The 19371-nt window shown below is 38.6% G+C and overlaps 1 protein-coding gene across 1 annotated transcript in view; it reads right to left on the minus strand.

Annotated features, from left to right (window-relative positions):
• The window catches only part of MGAT5 (alpha-1,6-mannosylglycoprotein 6-beta-N-acetylglucosaminyltransferase), a 110938-nt gene that overhangs the window by 66960 nt on the left and 24607 nt on the right, over nt 1–19371 (minus strand). Inside the window, exon 2 of the mRNA XM_030241545.2 lies at nt 1498–1886. Within this exon, the coding sequence (XP_030097405.1) occupies nt 1498–1735 (238 nt within the window). The 5' untranslated portion in view covers nt 1736–1886. The remainder of the gene's footprint in view (nt 1–1497; nt 1887–19371) is intronic.

A 19371-nucleotide genomic window follows, 5' to 3' on the forward strand; every position in this document is an offset into this window, starting at 1 on the left:
GCATTACCATTCTTTTCCATTTTCCCAAACTACTTTGCTAAAAACACCTAGCCAAACTTAAAAATTAAATCTTTAATCTTAAAAATATTGTCAGCCATGGACTTGAAATTGCTACACAAACCTTGGCTTTCCTTCCACAGAAGTGTCACAAAGTTATTTCACCCACTTCCAAACGCAGTTTAACTTCTCCTTGGGAACTTGACCAGTGCTTGGAGGCAAGTCAACTTATTCCCCAGCAGGATTTGGAACAGGAAATTAATGCCACAGGCAACAAGCTGCAGGGGGAGCTTTGCCTATAGATATCCTGTACCCATATTAATCCAGTTACCTTCAATATCTGGCGCCAGATTGTTTGGGTTTTGTTGTCTGTTTTCTTTCTCAATTCATCCATCATCAAGCACCCCTGCACAGTCACAGGACACTGGTAATGGCTGTACAGCAGATAAAGTTCTGTTTTGAGCCTAATCACACAATGCTCTGAGGATCTCTACTGGCTCAGAGATCCTCAGCCCAAATATTGATCTAGTTTTGCTTGTGCTGCTTTGTAAGGCTACAGTTCCAGCACAGCTCCACACACAGCCACAAATCTGGAGTTACAGAATAAGGGCGGGTTGCTATTTAAGCAAGGAAGGCATTTCATTGTTAGCTATGTTGGGGATAATAATCTCATGCTTACAGGCAAACAAATGCACAGCAACTCAAAGATTTGCTTCTTAGAGGAAAAAGGACTGGAGACAGAAACAAGACACAGAGAGGACCTTCCAGCAGGACATTTTCATTGCATGCACCAAAAAAAGAGAAAACTAGAAGAGAAGAGAAAACTAGAGAAAAAAGTGCAGCTATTCTATCTGTTGCATCCTAGTCTATACTCTTTTTCCAAGCATTCAAAATCTACTCAATTCCTTCAGAGCTGAATATTAAGACGACTATAAAAGCAAACAAATCTAAATGACTAATTTGTTTTCCAGATATTCTGGAAGTGCATAGGTAAGTTGGAAAGCAAGCGAGTCTAAAAATTGCTAAACAAGTAAGGTGCATTATGTGATCTTAACAGACTGAAAAGGAACCACACCTAACCTGAAATTTGATTATATTTTATTTTTTAGTAATATTTTCAGGTAATTTGCTTCATTCTTTTCTGCTTGCTTTGTCTGACACATGCACAAAAACTTAACTCTCATGTACAAACTGGAAGAGAGTAAGCATTAAAAACAACTGCCAAACAAAGCACTAAAACTCACCGAGTTTTCTGCCCTAAGGCAAATAGGATATACTTAAGTTTAATTTAGGATTATACCAGATAAATAAACTTAAACATTGAGTAAATTGACTGAGCAAAGAAGGGAAATGGGAAAGAAGAAATAAATAGCAGGTCTCCATTTTAAACTAAGGCAAGCTTTTCCACAGGGAATTTCTTGCATCACTGACACAAAAACTGAAAAGCCTCCCAACTTTCCCAAAAACACCAAAAAAGCTTTTTAAAACAAAAACACTTACCATATGCTGTCACTGTCCCAACATAAGGCCCATCAACTACATTTTTATTTTCTTCAGCTAATGCTTTGATGTATCTTTTGCTGAGATCCAAAATTTGTTCACGCAGGACTGAACTGCTTTCGTGTTGTGTTTGTTGCTGAATGGTAAAATGCAGAAGCATCATTCCCCAAATAAAACCAAAAGTCACCAGAAAAAAGCCTAGTTTCTGAGAGGACAGCTTCCATGGAGAGAATGCCATGATTCCCAACAGCTTCACACTGTTACTGCAAAGGTTCCTAAAGCATGAAGCCAAACAGCAAGTTCATGGTCCAGGTATATAAAGATCACAGAGCAGGACTCAGTCTTATTCCAACTCCTTTGTCAACACATATCTGTGTTTCAGTTCCATCCTGTTGCAAGAGAAGAGAGAAAAGCACAGTTAGCATACCTGAAGTTTTTACTACCCACTCCAGTTCTCCCCTCTAACTGGTACAAACCAGGAGCAGACAACGTGCTTGCTTTGGAAATGGTTCATCTGCATGTCTCGTCATTGCACTGGAGCAGCCAGAGCAAAAAGGGGCTGAGAAAAGCCCTGGAAGGACAACAAAGCAGGGGTGATGTGCCTGAGCAGGTGGAGAACACCTCACAGGATCTGGATCAAATTCCCTGCCTGAAGTGGTTTCTAGGCTGTATTTCAAAGTAAGGCTGCTGTAACATATTTATTTGTGTGTGTATGCAAAACTTTGTGATGTTGCCAGTGCAGCAATTTAAGACAATTCTCAATGTAATTCAGTTCTCAGCAAACAAGTAATTTTAGCTGGCAGTGACACTGCTCGGAGTTCCTGGCAGGAGCTACAGCATATGGCTAGATAGGTGATCAGGAAATCAGACTCCCTCAGGGGGAAAGAGGAAAGAAGAAATCTACATTATTTAAGCCAATACACTCTCCTGGCTTCCACTGCAAGCAGTTGGGAGGCTGGAATAATGTCCTGCTCCTGTGTGGCCTCTGCTGTGCATAGCTACTCCTCAGCCATAAAACATACTCCAATGAGGCTGCTCTTTGCAGCTAAATTGAAAACACAAACTTCTGATTGCAGCAACATGTCTTTTATATATAAACTAACATTCTCAGAGCTTTTCATACACAAGGGAAAAGGAATTGTAATAAAGGCCTTCAAGATACAGTAGGACCAACTTTTCAAGGTAAACTCAGTTATAAACCTGGCATAAAGAATTCAAAGGCAAGAAATGATCTGTGATGAGAGTTAGAGGCAGGGTCCTTAGCCTAAAGTCCAACTAGAAGAGAGATAATTAAAGGTAATTAAGTGTAACCTATCATGTTAGAACACAGATTTGGTAAAATGTTATCCTTTTAACTCCATAATGCTCCCAGACAGGATTAGAGAACATAATGTTCCCTTCCATTCTCTGCTTGCACAGATAATGCAGATGTTGCTCTGTTTTAAGAGGATAATTACTCAGATCCCTGCTAGTAGTGCTCCCTGCTTTTTAAAATTCCCTGCAGATCTTCTGCTTCCAGTCAAACCAGGAGTCGTGCAGTGGGACAGAAACACCTTTGGAGTACTAATCTTCAGTGTGACTTGAGTGTGCACACTGCACATCACTGATTAAATTGATTGTAGAAGTGAAGGCACATGACTTAAACTAAAAGCAGGCAAGGCAGACACTGACCCGAGCACTCACACTGCTAAAAGAACAATCTGCAACCATCTTTACCTTAAGGAGGAATGGGGAAGAGAAATTAATTGCAAGTACAGTGAAAAACATCACAAAGCCCTCAAGTTGGCTTTTTTCACACTGAAAATATATCAGGAAAGAAAATGAACAGTCTCAACAGAGAAAATTGAGTATGCTGTATGTATACTGCTCTACATAAATTTCAGTTAATTTTCCAAAAAATGGCAGGGAGAAAATTTACTTCTTTCTGTTTGTTTAACTAGTCTTGTGATGTTTTTGGTCTGGCTGAATAGTAGAATATTGTTAGTTCATTAAAAACTGAAAGTTTTACTGTTCTTCTGCAATACTGGGTGCAATAAAATATAGAAAATTCCATAGTCTAAAACAATATAATGACTTTTAAAAAAATCTAAAATATTCCAGATAAACTCCTTCAGTGACTTAATTTCAAGTAAGCACTGACAACATCCTCTACAGCAATAAGATCTGTGGTTAAACAGTCAATATTTTTTCCTCAATTATCACTTGTTTGTGAAGCAGAAAACACTGAATAAGAAAGTAAACCTATCATCACCATGTTTTAACAGACAAGTGCTAATGATTGTTTATGACTAGTTGATAATGGAAAAAAACCACCTCTGAACATAATTAACATTAAAAACAGCAATTAAAAATGCAAGTATTTCACAGCCTTCTTTTTCACATTCTAGAACAGAAAGAAAGATGGTATAAGAAGTAGTGTGATGACACTGAACTATGAGAATGATCTCCTTAAAGAGGTGTTGACTTTTCTGTTCCATTTATCAGCAGAAAAATAAATCTTAAATCCACTTAAAAACTGTAAGAAGGTAAACAGCAAATATTAAACTTTTGCTATAAGAAAGGACTAAAATGCAATGACAGATGCAAGAATGGCCCCCACTATTTCGACAAACAAGCAGAAAACCCCAAACCCAAATATCACCAAGCAGCTTTATTTTTCCTGAAGCAATTTCAGTGGCCAGCAACTTGATGAGCTCCCAACAACATGTACTTAACTAATTAACTTTACAGCCCTGCTGGTGGCCATGGAGGTTTATAAAATGCACAGCAGAAGCCCAGCTCTCCCATGGGCAGCTGCACTAACTTTGGTATATATTTAATAAATTTTTATATGACTAATCTCAGATCTGACAGCTGTCAAGGACTGCAACACAACTATTCCCCAGTTAATAATTACCACATACCTATAATGAGCCATTATTTGGTACCTAAGTGGACAGTGGACAGAAGATATCAAGGGGTGATGTGGAATGCATGAAGACAGCAGCACAGAAATGTCTCCATGTATTTCTGTTTTGACAGGAAATTAGTAACTGAACTGAGCAAGAGCTGAAGTAATAAACACTCATTTGTCTACCATAATCACTGATGGATTTTGACTGACAAGTTGTCTTTCTGCCCTACCAAGTAAGACATCCTAAAACTCCAGGTGGTAATGTATTATCCTTATTCTCCTGCACATCTTATAAACGTTCCAAAGGAGGTCATTCTGTTAATTACTAAGGCTTTTTCCTAGGCTAGTCTCCAAATGCACATAACTAACAAGGATATGGACACCCACATTTATTTGTGCTTCTAAAGAATGACAGGTGCTTTGTTTTACACACTTCCCACCCCTTTTTTTAAGCTTTGGAAAAATGTGGTCCCACTCTAAGACATCTCTTGAAATAATTCCAGCACCCTCTGGAAACTGGATGCTTTAGTTGTGAGTCTGTTTGTGAAACTGTTAAGAAGATAATTCCTCCTGACTTAAGAGCAGTTAATGGACAAAAACTAAACACTAAGTGTGAAAAACAGGATGAAAGTGAAAGGATACATAAGGCAAGAACACCTCTAATAAACAGAATCTTTGTCATATTCTTTCTCAAATTCAACTCCAACCAACCAAAATCCCACCACAACTGAAACAACATTCTGTAGGGTGGTAGGCAGGTGTTTGGGGTTGTTTTTAAACAGACTAGTTACAGTTTCTGTGAAAAACAAATCACAATTTAGCACTCAATTGCCCCTACCCTGAACAAATATTATTCACATATTTCATTGAAAAAGGGCTAACCTTACACACATTTAACCAGGCATAAGAATTTCAAAATACTACAAGTACTATTATATAACTTCATCAGAAGCACAATTTTTCTGTTCTGTATTTAATAAATCCTGTCCAACAGCTGGTCAATTCTCTAGTTAGAGAGGATAACATTACCATACTGATGTCATTGCTACAAAAGAAGCCTCACACTATCAAGAAGCATCTCAGATAAGTATCCTAATTAAAGTGATCTGTATGTCAGGGGTGCAAACCACATATTTCTCAGCATTTTAAGATTTTACCTTTTTTTTTTTTTAATGCTAAAAATAGAGTACAAACAGTTCATCTTCATGTGAACAGATTTTAGTGACATATATCCACACATTCCTCTTCACTTTTTAAGGAGGAGAATTAATCATCTACAAGAGATTAAGCTAAGTCTCTTTATAAGTATGTACATATACACAACTTGATATTCTCTGTCCAATCTGTACCTATATTAGAAATGGTACTTAGGGTAAGCTTGGAACACCACTATCCTCAGGATACTCAGAATTAAATCAGGATACTCAGGATTAAACTCTTCATCAGTTGAATGCACCATTCATCAGTAGCTACACAGTTCTAAAACCTTTATTGCCTGTAGCCAAAGCAGAAGCTCTTGCACCCATAAAAACAGCAGCTTGAGTGGTATTTACTGATTGGTTTGTTATAAACTCAAACCTAAGCAACCTTACACATCAAGACAAGTAAACAGCCTATAAGTATTTTTGTACCAGTGGCTCAGTAAAAACAGTATTGCCACTGCTAGGAAAAGTCCTGTATTCCAATGCCAAACATGCAAGTCCCAAATTCTGGCCTCTTATGCTTAAGAAATTGCTCTAGGAATAACAGCATGAGCTAGAGCTGGGTACCAGGTGCCTCTTGTTACAGCAAACAGCTTCAATATGAGATAAGAACCAAGGGCTTGGAAATACAGGCACAGGTTGAAAGAAGAGGCCCCAAAATTGTGAGTTACTCAGAAATGGTCAAACACTAGTCAATGATAAGACACAACCTTGAAATTTGGAAAAAAACCCTGCGTTTCTTTTAACAGCAGCAAAAGCTGAAAAGGAGGCATAGTACTGCTTAGGATAATCAATGGCACCTGTGACAGGGCCATCAGTGCTAAATCCATGGCACCAGCTCTGTGGTACCCTCTGCTCACAATTTATAATGAAACTTTTACTCACTTATTGCTTTGACTATGCAGTAGTAATGACCAGGGATGAGTAAAACCCAGCCTTTAGTAACAGCTATAGTCAATGAATGTCAATTTACCCAAGTTTTGTTATAAAGTTCAAAGCTGGTTTTAAACTGCTTTGTTCCATCAGCCTCCTAAACCTTCAGCCACAGCAATCTCTCATTCTCCTCTTACATATATCCATGCAGACGCTAACAATGTGTATTCAGGTGCACTCATGCCACCCTGCCTGACCTCTTTTCCACATTGTTTCCTGAAGAGGGCAAGCCGCCCTTCTGTTTGCACTGTTTGATTCCGTGTTACAAGTTGTTACAGAGCAGCCAAGGACAAACACCGGGATCTGAACCGCCTCTATTCTTACCAAGGGCGTGCTAACCTAAACGCTGATGATAATTCAAGTGGGAAGCCAGTGGGCTGCCAGCACACCACAGCTACAGCCAGCAAACCCAGGGTGAGTGAAAACACCTGCCCCATCCCAGACCTCCTCTGCTAAGGGGTGCCAGGAGTCAGGCTTCATGCAGAAACTGATGCAATATGTCCTAAAATCCCCTAAAACCTCTTTTCTAGGAGTAATGAGTCCAAACTGGGAGTGCTACGTTTTAAGAGTTTAAGCCAGACACACTTCCAGCATACATAAACTGGAATTGCAGGCTGATGTTAACCACAGTCTCCTACTGCAGCTGTATTGCCTGAACAGATGTGCACTATACCCCAACCAAATGCAAATTACTGGATTTCCTGGTATTGCAGTTGTTTATTCCTGGGGGAATATCCCAGCAGCTGTCCCACCCCAGCTGGCCAGTCTGTGTTCTGAAACAGTGCAATCTGTGCTGTGACTGTGAGATGCTGGCTCCCTCAGTCCTTTTGGAGGCTCAATCTACCTTTCCTTCTTTCAAACCTCAGCATTAACAATGACAACTTACGGCCTCCTACTTAATGCAGGCGAGTGAAATCAAAGAACAGTCACATGCTCTGTTGGTAGAAGATAAGAAAGGATCAGAGAAGAGAAAAAGAAGCCTGATTTCTGATAAGATTACTTGCATTTAGACACGGTGTCTGCTCATACCATTGTCAAGTGTCTTTGTACCACACACATCTTGACTCCAGTACTGACACTGCAAGTAATTAACTGATACACTTAGGAAATATATTCCATTAACATGAAACCATCCACACATCTAAACAAAACTTAGGGCCTCAGTTATACTGAGTGTTCAGAAGCAGTTTAGCTGCTGTTCAGCCACAGACCACGTCAAAGGAATAAAGCAGAGGTCAGACAGCAGGACAACCACACCTGCTAAGGGTGCCAAGGGCTGTATCCTGCCTGAGTGGGTAACAGAAACAAAAGAACATTCATTTCAGTAGGTCAAGTCATAAATTTGAAGCCACCTCAAAACACTATTGTTAATATTTAAGCAAACTTTCTTCATTCAGTTGTGATCAGTCCAATAAAAGGCAGAAGTCTGATAAAAAAGCTGATAGAACATCCTGGAAGGAGCAGAAGCCTGTGAGCAAAGCTGATAATACTAACTCAGATCTGCAAGTCCTAGGTCTAGGTGAAGGCTTCCAACTGTTGAAGCTGTACATATTCCCTACATACCTCACAGGCTCCTCAGGAAGAGAGGTAGCTGAAAAAAATCATGCAACTATACCAGATTTATGCCTACTTTTGCTAACTGCACATTTTATAATTTACATTACTTAATATAGAAAATAAATGCATGAAACAATTTCCCTTAACTGTATGATGGAGTCTTAGTTTTGCTGTTTCTACTGCTGCTCAATTTTATTTTCAGCAATGTTTCTGCCAGCCCATTCTCTTCTTCTAGCTGACAGATGTCATTGTGTCTTCTCGCTCACCACCCCTCTACAGCTGATGTGGCACCATGTACTGTGCCTGAAGTGGCAATTTGGGATGTAATCCCATGAAGTGAGAAAAGCAAAACAACACTGGGTCACAACAGAAGCAGCAGGACAGATGGACTGAGGGAGACTAAGAATATAAATATTCCAGGTTTGGGGTTTTTTTAGGTTGGGGAGGCATGTTTGCTTTTGTGCATGTGCATGTAGTACAAATTGGCAGGAGGTGGTGGGATGAAAGTTAAAGAAAGGGAAAACAGTCGCTGATAAGGTGCCATAAAAACAAGTAAATTTTCATCTTGAGCAAGCAGCTTGCCTTTGCTTTCAAAAATAAATTCCCCCACTTAGAAACAATTTGGGTGGCATCCCACCTTAATTCCCCCATGTGGGTCTGTGCTTTCACAGAGCACTCTGAAGTGTTTCAAATTGTCTACCTAGCACATCACTTGCTGTAGTTCAGTCCTACAAAAACTAAACCAGCTGATGTTCTTCCTTTCACGCTGGTTGCTTAGTGTGATGTTTCAGGGAGGAAAGAGTAGAAAAGGAAAGAACACAACAGATAAGGGGAAAAAGGATCAGAAGAAAATCCATAAGGAAAAATCCTTATGTGTTGAAATCCTTATGGTACATACACTGTTTACTGCATTTAAGAACATAATCACAAACCAACCTGATCTTCTTTCAATAAACTGAATGAATGTTAGGACTAGGAACGGGACTTCAATGAACTTCAGGAAATCAGAAATGTTCCTGACCTTGAACATTTTTACAGCCATTTACAGTCAAAGGACAGGGAATATTAATAACCTTCGTCTTGCTGCTGCATTAAACCATATGCCCAAAATAGCATTTTCTCATTGAAAAGAACATTTTGGAATGTCAGCATGCTGACCAAGAGATTAAGAAATAGTTTTTGGTTTTTTCTGGGTTTTGGTTGGTTTTTTCTTTTTTTGCAAGAAAGTAACTTACAGAGCCTGAGAGCCCCAGTCATCATCTACAAAATCCCTAAAACCAGTGAAAAAGTACCCATGAGCATGCTTTCATGGCTTCAAGAGTCCCTGAAGCCCACTGCACAAACAAACCTTTAAGTTACTTCATTATTTTTAATGAATTCTAAAAACAGGACTCATGGCAAATAAGTTTTATCCTGTTTCTAGTGTGGATAAAGTACATGTATTTTTCGCTTCCCCTCCTTGCAACTCCCCCCAATGAAAGGCTAATGTATGACATCATCTTCTGTCATTCTCAATTTTACATGTGACACTTTTGCTCTGAAGGGTGAAACTATGGCACCTGCAGAGAAGCAGGGCCTCGCCCTTTTCAGATCACCTGGATGATCTCCACAGCAAAACCTCCTTGGTTCCTGCACAGCAACCCCATGTTCTGGTAATGCTCTCCCACTTCTTTAGTGCACAGAGTATCTGTGGCAGCAAGAGCTGCAAGCATTGCTCTGAGCTTATGCAGAAAGCTTTATTTATTTTTAATGAATAATAAAATTAACCTCAGCCTATAATCAAAGCAACCAAATTATGAGGCACTCCAAGAATGACTAAGTTTATTACATAGAAATTGGATCCATTAGCTCATTTCTTGCATCAAGCTGATACTCCAGGCTCCAATCTCACCCACTGCTATTAACCACAAATCAGCCTGTTACATCACATCTTGTGGTCTGTCCAAGAGGAAAACCAAGCTAGTCTCAACAGGAGCTCTGTCCAACTCTCAGAGGAAACTCAAAACCTTCTTTGTCGACAGCAAGAAAGCTCTCATCAATGTGGATGCCCAGCTATCAAATCCCCTGTTAAATCCATGGTCAACACACTAAATGTGGTCTTCAGCAATTGTGCTGGACTCCAGACAGACAGACAGCCAAAAATAAACACAAGTTCTAAGGAAAGATCCAAACATGTTCATGCTCAAAATACTCACTACACCTTAATGAGAAAGTTTTTCAAAAATATAAAACAAAGAATATAAGTATGTCTGTGTAAAAGAGTTAATTTTATTGAATTTTCTACCATTTGCTGGGAGTTGTAGATAATCAAAACAAACAGGAATTCTCATTCAATTTGGTTTAAATTAATTGTTGCTACAGGATTCTACAAACAGTCTTTTTGCAAAGGACAAACACCAATGGAAAACACAGCAGAGTCCTATTAAAAGAGAGGAAAGCAGAAATAAATATATAGGAAATGTTTATGTGCATGCTATTAAGCAAGTGCATATCAGATCACAGGGAGGACAAAAAAGTAAACAGCAAAGCTGAACATTAAATGAGTCTTCAGAAATATTTATCTTTTGTTGCTTTAGAATTTCTTGAACTTGGGTCAAAGTATAACATTTCTTCCAATGGATTTGTTCTTGGCAAGCATGTTGAGCACATTCCAGCTTATGAGGCTAGACAAATGGCTGAAAGTACAAGCTGCATCTCCAGAGAACAAAATTTAATGGAATTAAAATTTCAGTACTGTCACCTGTTTGGAAGCAACAGTGCTGCTGATTATTCAATCACTCTGCATTTAAGACCTTTATTATTGAAAGGATGAAATTTTAATTTGTAATCTAATTCAACAGTAGGGCAGCAAAATATTTTAACCTCTTTCCTGCATATATCCTGTTGCTTAACATTGGTATTTTTCAACAGCTGATAGCATCAAAGATTAGAGAAGCACCTGTAATTGAAATAAAAGAATGAAAACTGCCAATGTTTCTTATTTCTCTTTGTAAGGAGCAACAATTTGTCAGACAGAGGTGTCAAAATATTTAAAGGGACATATATGAAGTTCTGCATATGTGCAATGAAGCCCTGTTAGGAACCTACAGTTACAGAAGACAGAACCTTATAGCAAAGGGCTTGAAAGTAATGCTAGAGGAAACATTAGACAAAAGTTCCACTGTCTACACAGTTCTGACCCATTCGGCCATAAAACAGTAATAACATGAGCCTTCACACAAAACCTCTGCACATGATTCTCACAATGCTGTTAAGAATTTTAAAGCTTTGTGAGAAAATACAACAAATACGGAATGACATGGCCATGACCCCAAGAGTATTTTCAAAGGAGAGCCAGGTGAAGGCAAGCATAACCTGTCACTGACTGTAACCACTGCACTGCTGGGAGAGCATCAGCTTCCCAGGATCAATAAATCATCTGCAGGATCAATAAACAACACAAGTGTCCTCTGCAAACGAATGAGCTGTACTTAGTTTATCACAGGGCACAACTTCTGAACTATTTTGAGTAGGTGGAAAACAGCCTCCCCTCTTTCAGCATCCCTAGACAGCTGTAGAACAACTTGTACTGGCAAACTCTGAGGAATAGCTCTGTTTCAGCTGTAGCCCTTACAAAGCTAAATGGGGAAAAAAAGAAAGAAGTGACGTGTAGAAAACAGCCGGCGCAGGCAGCATAAGGAAAATGAATTAGTAATAGGACTTTGTGGTTTCTCCCCAGACTACTGCTAGGCAGGGAGAGGCAGGACAACATATAACCCCACCACCACGATAAAAAATAATGTGAAAATGTCCTAGCAAGCAGCCGAGGTTTCTGATCTGATGTTCTGCACAGCACAGTACTAAAGGAACAACACAGAACTCCCTAAGCTCTCCTCATTGCTTAAACACCATCATTAACAACAACATTCTTCTTTTTAGCCTCTCTCACTCCCAGGTTTTCAGGTCCTCTAGGTAGTGATAAGCTACTACTCGAAAAAGCTATTTCATCTGCTGGTTCTGGTCCACACTGCAGTAATGGTCTGGGTAATGAACTTTCTTTAATGCCTCAGTGCTTTTAATAAATAATCCTAATTACTAGAAGGGCCTCCTTTCCAAAGCATGCTTTGTTGAAACTATTATCAATACTCCCATTCCAGGTTTGGTAGCAAAAGTAGCTTCATTTTCAATGCTGAAAGCAAACCTTTATTCCCCCTGCAATGCAGTTTCAAAGTAAGTGTATGTTCACATCTTGGGAAATTTAATTATTTACAATATTGAATGCTTGAGCAGTCATGAGCTTCCTCCTCCTTCTCCAAGGTTCTAGATAAATTGGAATAAGAAAGTTGTACTTGAGTAAATCAGAAAATAAAGCCTGAGGTCTGTCTTTAATAGACATGGAATCACAACTTTGGTCTTGAAATCTCGATTTATGTGAGCAAATAACCACACCAGAACAGGAGCACATCTGCAAAAGAACCTGATGGGTTTTGAGGACGTGACATTCACACCAAAGGCATTTCAGCTCAGAGGTGTGGGGGTCTGTCAGTACTGGGAGAACGGTGCTGTGGATTGTATCTAATCTGGTTTTAGAGAATAAATACCAACAGTTCAAGGACATCATTTGCATTCCTGGAATATTTTCATTACAGAGCAACTCAGTTTGTGGTCTCCTAGAGTACTCCATTATGTGTGTATACGTATATATATAAAAATGAAAGTGTTATTAGTGGATTATCAATTCACTTCCAAAAGCATGTCTCATGCAAACCCATGTTTGAGCACATTAAACTTCTCTGAGCTACCAAACTCATTCATGTCATAGACACCATCAAGAAAACTGCCAAGTAAGTAAACTCATAAATCAATTGCTGTAGTTATTCTCTCAGGTAACATAATGCAATTTGTAATGTTAATGGCCAAAAAGATACACAAAACCTCTACTGCCTCCTTTACATGCATTTTGGTTATGGATCACCACACAATTGCAGATTTACTAAGAATGCACTTGAAAACAGTTCAGCTCCTTCATGAATGAGTTTTAACTTTATCCAAAAGGGTTTCTAGAGCTCCTGCAGCTCTGTAACATGCTATGGCTGCCCCAGCAAGTATTCCTCCTTTTACAGCCCCCTAACTACTGCAACAAAATGCAAATATTGCAAAGATGAATACCAATTGAGTTTTCTGCATTTTTCTTTTTTCCACCTCTTTTACTTTTTCTTGTTCACTATCTTCCCTTAGTATAAAAGCAGAAACTTTCTCAGCCAGCTATTGATTCACAGAAAGCTTGTAGAAATTTCATCACCAATTTGACTGGAATTCCAACAGAAATTGGAAGCATGAAGGAAAAAACTGGATGACTGACAGAGTCTTGTTTCATTGGGAAGTCACAATAGAATAAAATAAAGAGGCAGAAATTTTGCATTCCTGCATTCTAGGCACAACAGATTACAGATAATTAATATTATCAATAGGAAAGCAGAGCTAAGCTCTTCCTTTTAATTATGAGCAAGAACTTGCAAATGTCATCAGCATTTCATGGATGCAGTAAATAGATAAAATGTCAGAATAGCAGATAGGAGAAAAAAGTTGTAGAGAAAACAGTAGGTAAGCTTGAAAATCTGATGAGTGGGGAAATCACTGTAAGAAACACAAAGTATTAGGCTGGTAAAGGAATTGAAAGATGAGGAATGGGGAAGAAAAAAAATGCCCTGAGTGAGATGAGGTAAGCAAACATGTAAATGTAAGTCTAAGAGAGTAAAGGAAATGAAAGTAAAGGAGATGTAAAGGTACTAAAGAGAGCAGCCTGACAGACCAGGGCTACACAAACTGAATGGCTGAATACGCCAGGTCAGGCAAGACCAAGAAAACACAGAACATGAAATAATGCTAAATCAACACTGTGAGTGATTTGCCCACAAATACAAAGGCAAGTACAAGTACAAGTAGCAAGGCAGAACTAATGAATCCCCATAAACAAATAGGACTTTAACCACTGATAGAGGAAACAGTTTGCCTGTCAAAAGTTATCGCTATTTCCTGATACACTTCAGCTGCTACAACTTTCCTCTGAAGTGAGGAACAGGTGGAGCTTTCAGTTTCTGAGAAAGTCATAAACAGTGATTAGAACTTCCTATATCTACACCTCCCTTAAATATAAAATATTTAAGATAACAGGGAAATTTTTCAGAATGACTATTCCTCAATATTACCATTAGTCTTATCAATATATCGACTTCACCAAAAAATTAACTTCTCATAGAGTCAGCTCTCTATGTAACTTATCTTCCAAACACTTGCATCAATTCAAACCATAAGGATCCAGCCCCTAGTAAATAGGATTTGTTCCACTATACATATATACATTCACCAGTATAATGATTTTTACAGCTTTCAGTAGTCCTCAGGGACAAAATGCAACATTATCTTTGCATAAGACATTATGGGTCTATGTAGATGGTGCTTCATAGGCAGTAACAGGTTTCTGGAGGCAGATGGTAACAGGAAACAAAACCACAGACATTGCAAGAACATACTCAAGATCTACGTGGAAGATAATGAAAGTATTTGGTATAAATTACATATTAAGCATTTATGGCTAAAGAAGTCCAAGGTCTAAGGTCCCATTAATTACTGAAGCTAGTGAACATGATCCCATGTGGTCAGTGACAATTCACAGTAATACTTTGAAATGCTCCAAACCACCCCTCTTTCACATATTTCACACAGTCACATAGGAAAGATACTCAGAAACACCACACATCCCTACAGCTACCCACAGGTTACCAAAGAGACAGAACTAAACATCCTTTATAGACTTCGGTGATTTCCATTAGTTCCTCCACTTCTATTTTGAGAACAAATTCCCCTCAATGCTTTGACAATGCATAATTAATTACATTTATTGACACTGAGGTTAGAACATGAGTCAAGTGTTGTCACATTAAATATTGCACAAGAGTGCCACGAGGCTTTTTTTGATACTATGAAATCTGAAGATGTCCAAAGAGATGTTTGTAAACCCACCCTTGTGCAGAGTCATGTTTAAGCAGTTTTTCACAGGAGTCAGCTGGCAGCTCAGTGCCTGTTACTAGCACAACACCACCTCCCAGCCCATGCACTCCCCCAAAATTTGTATGCATTCACTTGATCAGGCTTTCAAATTGTGCTTTGCTAACAACAGAATATGCTTCCTGAAGGGTGGTAAACATGCTTGATCACCAGCAGCCACGCTTTAGAGCTTGCACTGGGAATCTTTCATGTTTCAACAGCTGTCTGTGCAGTGAGTGTCAAGCAAAGAAACGCTCCCTTGCATAACACCATTTTGCATTTTTATATAAGCACTAACCAAGAAGCACATACTGCTAGAGAACAGAATGATTTTGCTGCATATCAGATTTTTCAAATCTGATAAAATTTACTTAATCAAGTGTAATTTAAATGTCTCATCTTGCTCTTCTCCCCCTTTGCTTATGTGCCATCTGAACTTCAAATCCAGCAAAAGGGTAACCCATCAAATACTTGGTACTTGGCAGTTTTGTAGAAGCAGCAGCTCTCATTATTTAATTTTTAAGTATTATACTACACTAGAGGAAAAACGTCATTAGATGAAATATCTCATTCTTCCCTGAAGGTCAGCCATTTCTGAGGCAACTCTCAACAGTCAAATAAGAACACTTTCATCACTTTAAAATAATAAATTCAGCGGGGCAATAAATTAATCAATACACAACATACTGGGCATGTGTATATAACAATTAAAGAAAAAACACCATACAGGACTTCTTGCAAAATCTACTTTACAAAAATACAGAAGAGAACTATCTTTCAGACTGTATGATAATGAAAAATAAAATATGGTAGACTGGCATTTTCCCCCACTTAAATCAACATTTCTATTTTTTTTGGACAATAGGGAGAAGGAAGGATTTTGAAGGACAAAGCAGGAACCACAAATAACCCAGATCTAACATTAGCAGTGGGTGAAAGATAAATGCTTAAGAAGTTTTATGTGCAAAACTGAAGTGACATTGCGAACACTGCAAGCAAAGAAACATCAGGAAGATTAAAAATGCAAGCAAGCAAGACTTAGAGAAACGTCAGCAAAACCACTTACAAAAAACCTCCCTACACTACAGCCAATTCCAAGGAAGTAGTTTTTAAAGTACAAGAGCAGAGTTCTTCCCTTTCAAAAAGAGAAAGGCACCGAGACATTGCACAATTTTTATTCAAGAATCTCGACAAGAATTAATTTTTACATTTAGGCTTGCATAACACCAAAAAAATAGTCATCCACTGAATTAAATTTGCTTTAAATATATTCACTAACTTTTTCTATTCTTCAACCTTTGCTGAAGTTGTTTTTTCATTGCAATATGGCAAGAAAGTTTTGGAACCTCAGGTCTGGAAAGAATATTAAATTAAATACCCGTTGTGCAATTTTTCAAGAAAAGCCATCAAATGGGACCAGCTAAAACAGAATAAAACAAAACCCAACAAAAAAAGAATGAATTGAGGCAAAGAAGAAAAGTAGTAACCCCTAGTTTTCAACAAAACACATTGCCTCATGTACTATTTACAACATAATCAGAATTCAAAGGAAATAAAATGTATAGAATTTGTAAGAAGGTAAGGCTGCTTACAAATTCCAGTGACACAGACAATCCATTCATCTCCATTTGACATGGGCTTTTAATTAAAGCAGGAGGGAAAACTAGCTTTTCCAGCAGTATTGTTATGGGCTAAATTGTCAAGAGGTTTTAAGTCAATAAATAAAATGAAATTACAAGGACACACCACAGCTCAAGAAATATATATATGTGAAATAATACAAACATATAAATGTGAATTACAAAGCCCCACAATCCTTTTTCACAAGTCAAATTGCAACCCTTATGTGTATTTTTCTGTCTGGGAAGTCAGATTCTAGGTCGAGCTAAAAGCATCAAACTGGACAATACAGTATTGGCCACAGAACAACAAATGAAATTTTTAAAAAAGAGGGAAATTACCACAGCTCCCTCCTTGCCAAGCCTGGATTTCACTGAGGTACACAGTGAACACCTCCTATCATACAGAAAGGGTTTTAAAGCCACACCCACCTCTCCAGACTGGTATTTGCACTGCAGTAAATCCTGCTCAAGGATTAGGAGACTTTGTTCCCTCTGATACCAAGGACAAAGTTCTGTCTTGTGCCCAGCAACCAAGCCATGCAAGCAGAGATAAGAATGTGTGGATGGACTGGACAACAAAGAAACAAACCTCAGAAAGCATTGCTAAGAAGAGTGAGAGTCTCAGTTCCTTCTTGTCCTGTAGGCATCACAGCAGAGTTTTCAGAAGAGATCTGAGAATGGTCAGGCTTTGCAGAGATTAAAGGGAGATTTCTCACCCGTGTCTGGGAGGAAGAAGGCAGAAAGTGAAAAGATGCTTTGCACAGAGTGGATCTGCAGGCAAAGCTACCGTGGGCAGCACGAGGCCTGGGGGAGGGAGGAAACCTCCCAAGCCCTGCTGGGGGAGGAGGATGGGGACAGGCAATGTGAAAACAAAATGATGATGCTTCAGTGGGGGAACAGGAGGGGACCAAAGGATGGACACAAGGGGAACACGGTCAGCCCAGTGTGTACAGGAAAATACAGGGAGCCGTCAGCACAGCAAAGGCATAAAAAATCCTTTTGCACTAAACTGAGACTAGAAAGGGGGGGAGCTGTGTTTGCCTGTTAAAACATTTATGCTACATGACAGGCTATACCTCACAGAAAGTGTGTCAAAACTCTGCAAGACTCACACTTGGGGTTTTCTGCCTTTTTATTCTTATTTTTAATATTCTCACATTCAGAATTTGGAAAGAGAGGCTGCTACTGTGGCTAGGAAAGAGGGGGAATGGAGATGAAAATGACTTCAAGAACATGAAATTTGATTTATTGGCCTAATGGAGGCTTACTGTGCAATATAGGATTTACATGCAAGAGTATGTCATTGCAAAATTAATACTAATTTACAGGGGTTTTTTCTTCAATCAAAAGCTCTGTTACTATCAACTTTTAATCACTATAAGTATTAGGAGTGAGAAAAAAATCTGAATCTCTGCCAATACCAACATCTTCCTTTACTAGAGAAGTGTGCCTTAAATGGAAGCAACACAGAGAAAAAATAAGGGGGTTTTTGTCAGTCATGCCAGATGACTGTCAATAAAAAAATGCTTAGAATTTGTTAACAGTTTCTAAAATATTTTTCCTTCTAAGTTTCAAAGAATTGATGTCTCAGAGGTGTATCTTCAGAAGTGTTGTTTTTATTTTAAAAAGGCTGCTTTTTGCTTTTATCATTAAGACTTTTAAAGCACAAAAGGTCCTTTTCCTGAATTTTAAATGTATCCAACAGGTTAAAGAATCCTAGAGAGATCTTTCATGTTATGCAAAGTCCTTGAAAGTTTTTGTTGTATCTACCCTTGAGCCCATAACATTAGGATTTCTTTTAATTAACTGAGAACTATAAGACAAGTGGGGGGGGGGAAGTCACTTTAATTATGGCAACTATCAACAACACAGCAAGAATTTTAAAGAAATCTCAATAAATATGCAAAGAGGCATCTAAGAGATTTATGAACACGCCCAAACACCCAAAGAACTCCCACAGCATTTAATGAGACACTCCTGGGGAGCCCTGTAGGTGTCTGAACACCTTCTACAAAGCAGACTCGGGGTATGGCTGAGCATAATTCACACCTGTAGTCCCCATCAACGTCAGTGTGGTGTGGTGGGCTTTTGGCACCTCCAGAAAAGCCCACACATTTAAGTCACTTCTGATTATCTCCATCTGTGCACATTTATTCCTGTACAAAATTATCTCATCTCTGTTTATAGCTTAAACTTCAAGCTTAGACCTCGGGCTCACACATGGAGACAGGAATACTAACAGCAATTTATAAAAGAGTAGGAGTGAGGCTGGAATTTTTCAGCACCAGCTAATTTCTTATTTCTCCCTCTCCACATCCTTCTTAATGTGTTAAAGAGGGAGCGAAATAGAAAAAATTTCTTCAGGATTTGGAATATACTTGCTACATTTGGAAATATAAATCATAGCTGTAACAAGAATTTATGAGAGTTAGAAAAGTTTGAGATTTGAATACTGGTACAGAAGGTTGCCTTTTCAGCTACTCTTTGTGATTTGCTTGAACATGGAAAAAAATTAAGAGACCTGCATTTTAAAATTTAAGTATTCTCAATTTTCCTCATAAGAAATTGAAGTTTATAGCTCCGCCTTTTTACATTGTATCAGTTAAGCACCTGAATTTAAGATATTTTTATAGTAGTGCAT

The sequence above is a fragment of the Serinus canaria genome, chromosome 7 (genome assembly GCF_022539315.1).
Source record: "Serinus canaria isolate serCan28SL12 chromosome 7, serCan2020, whole genome shotgun sequence".
Taxonomy (NCBI): Eukaryota; Metazoa; Chordata; class Aves; order Passeriformes; family Fringillidae; genus Serinus; species Serinus canaria.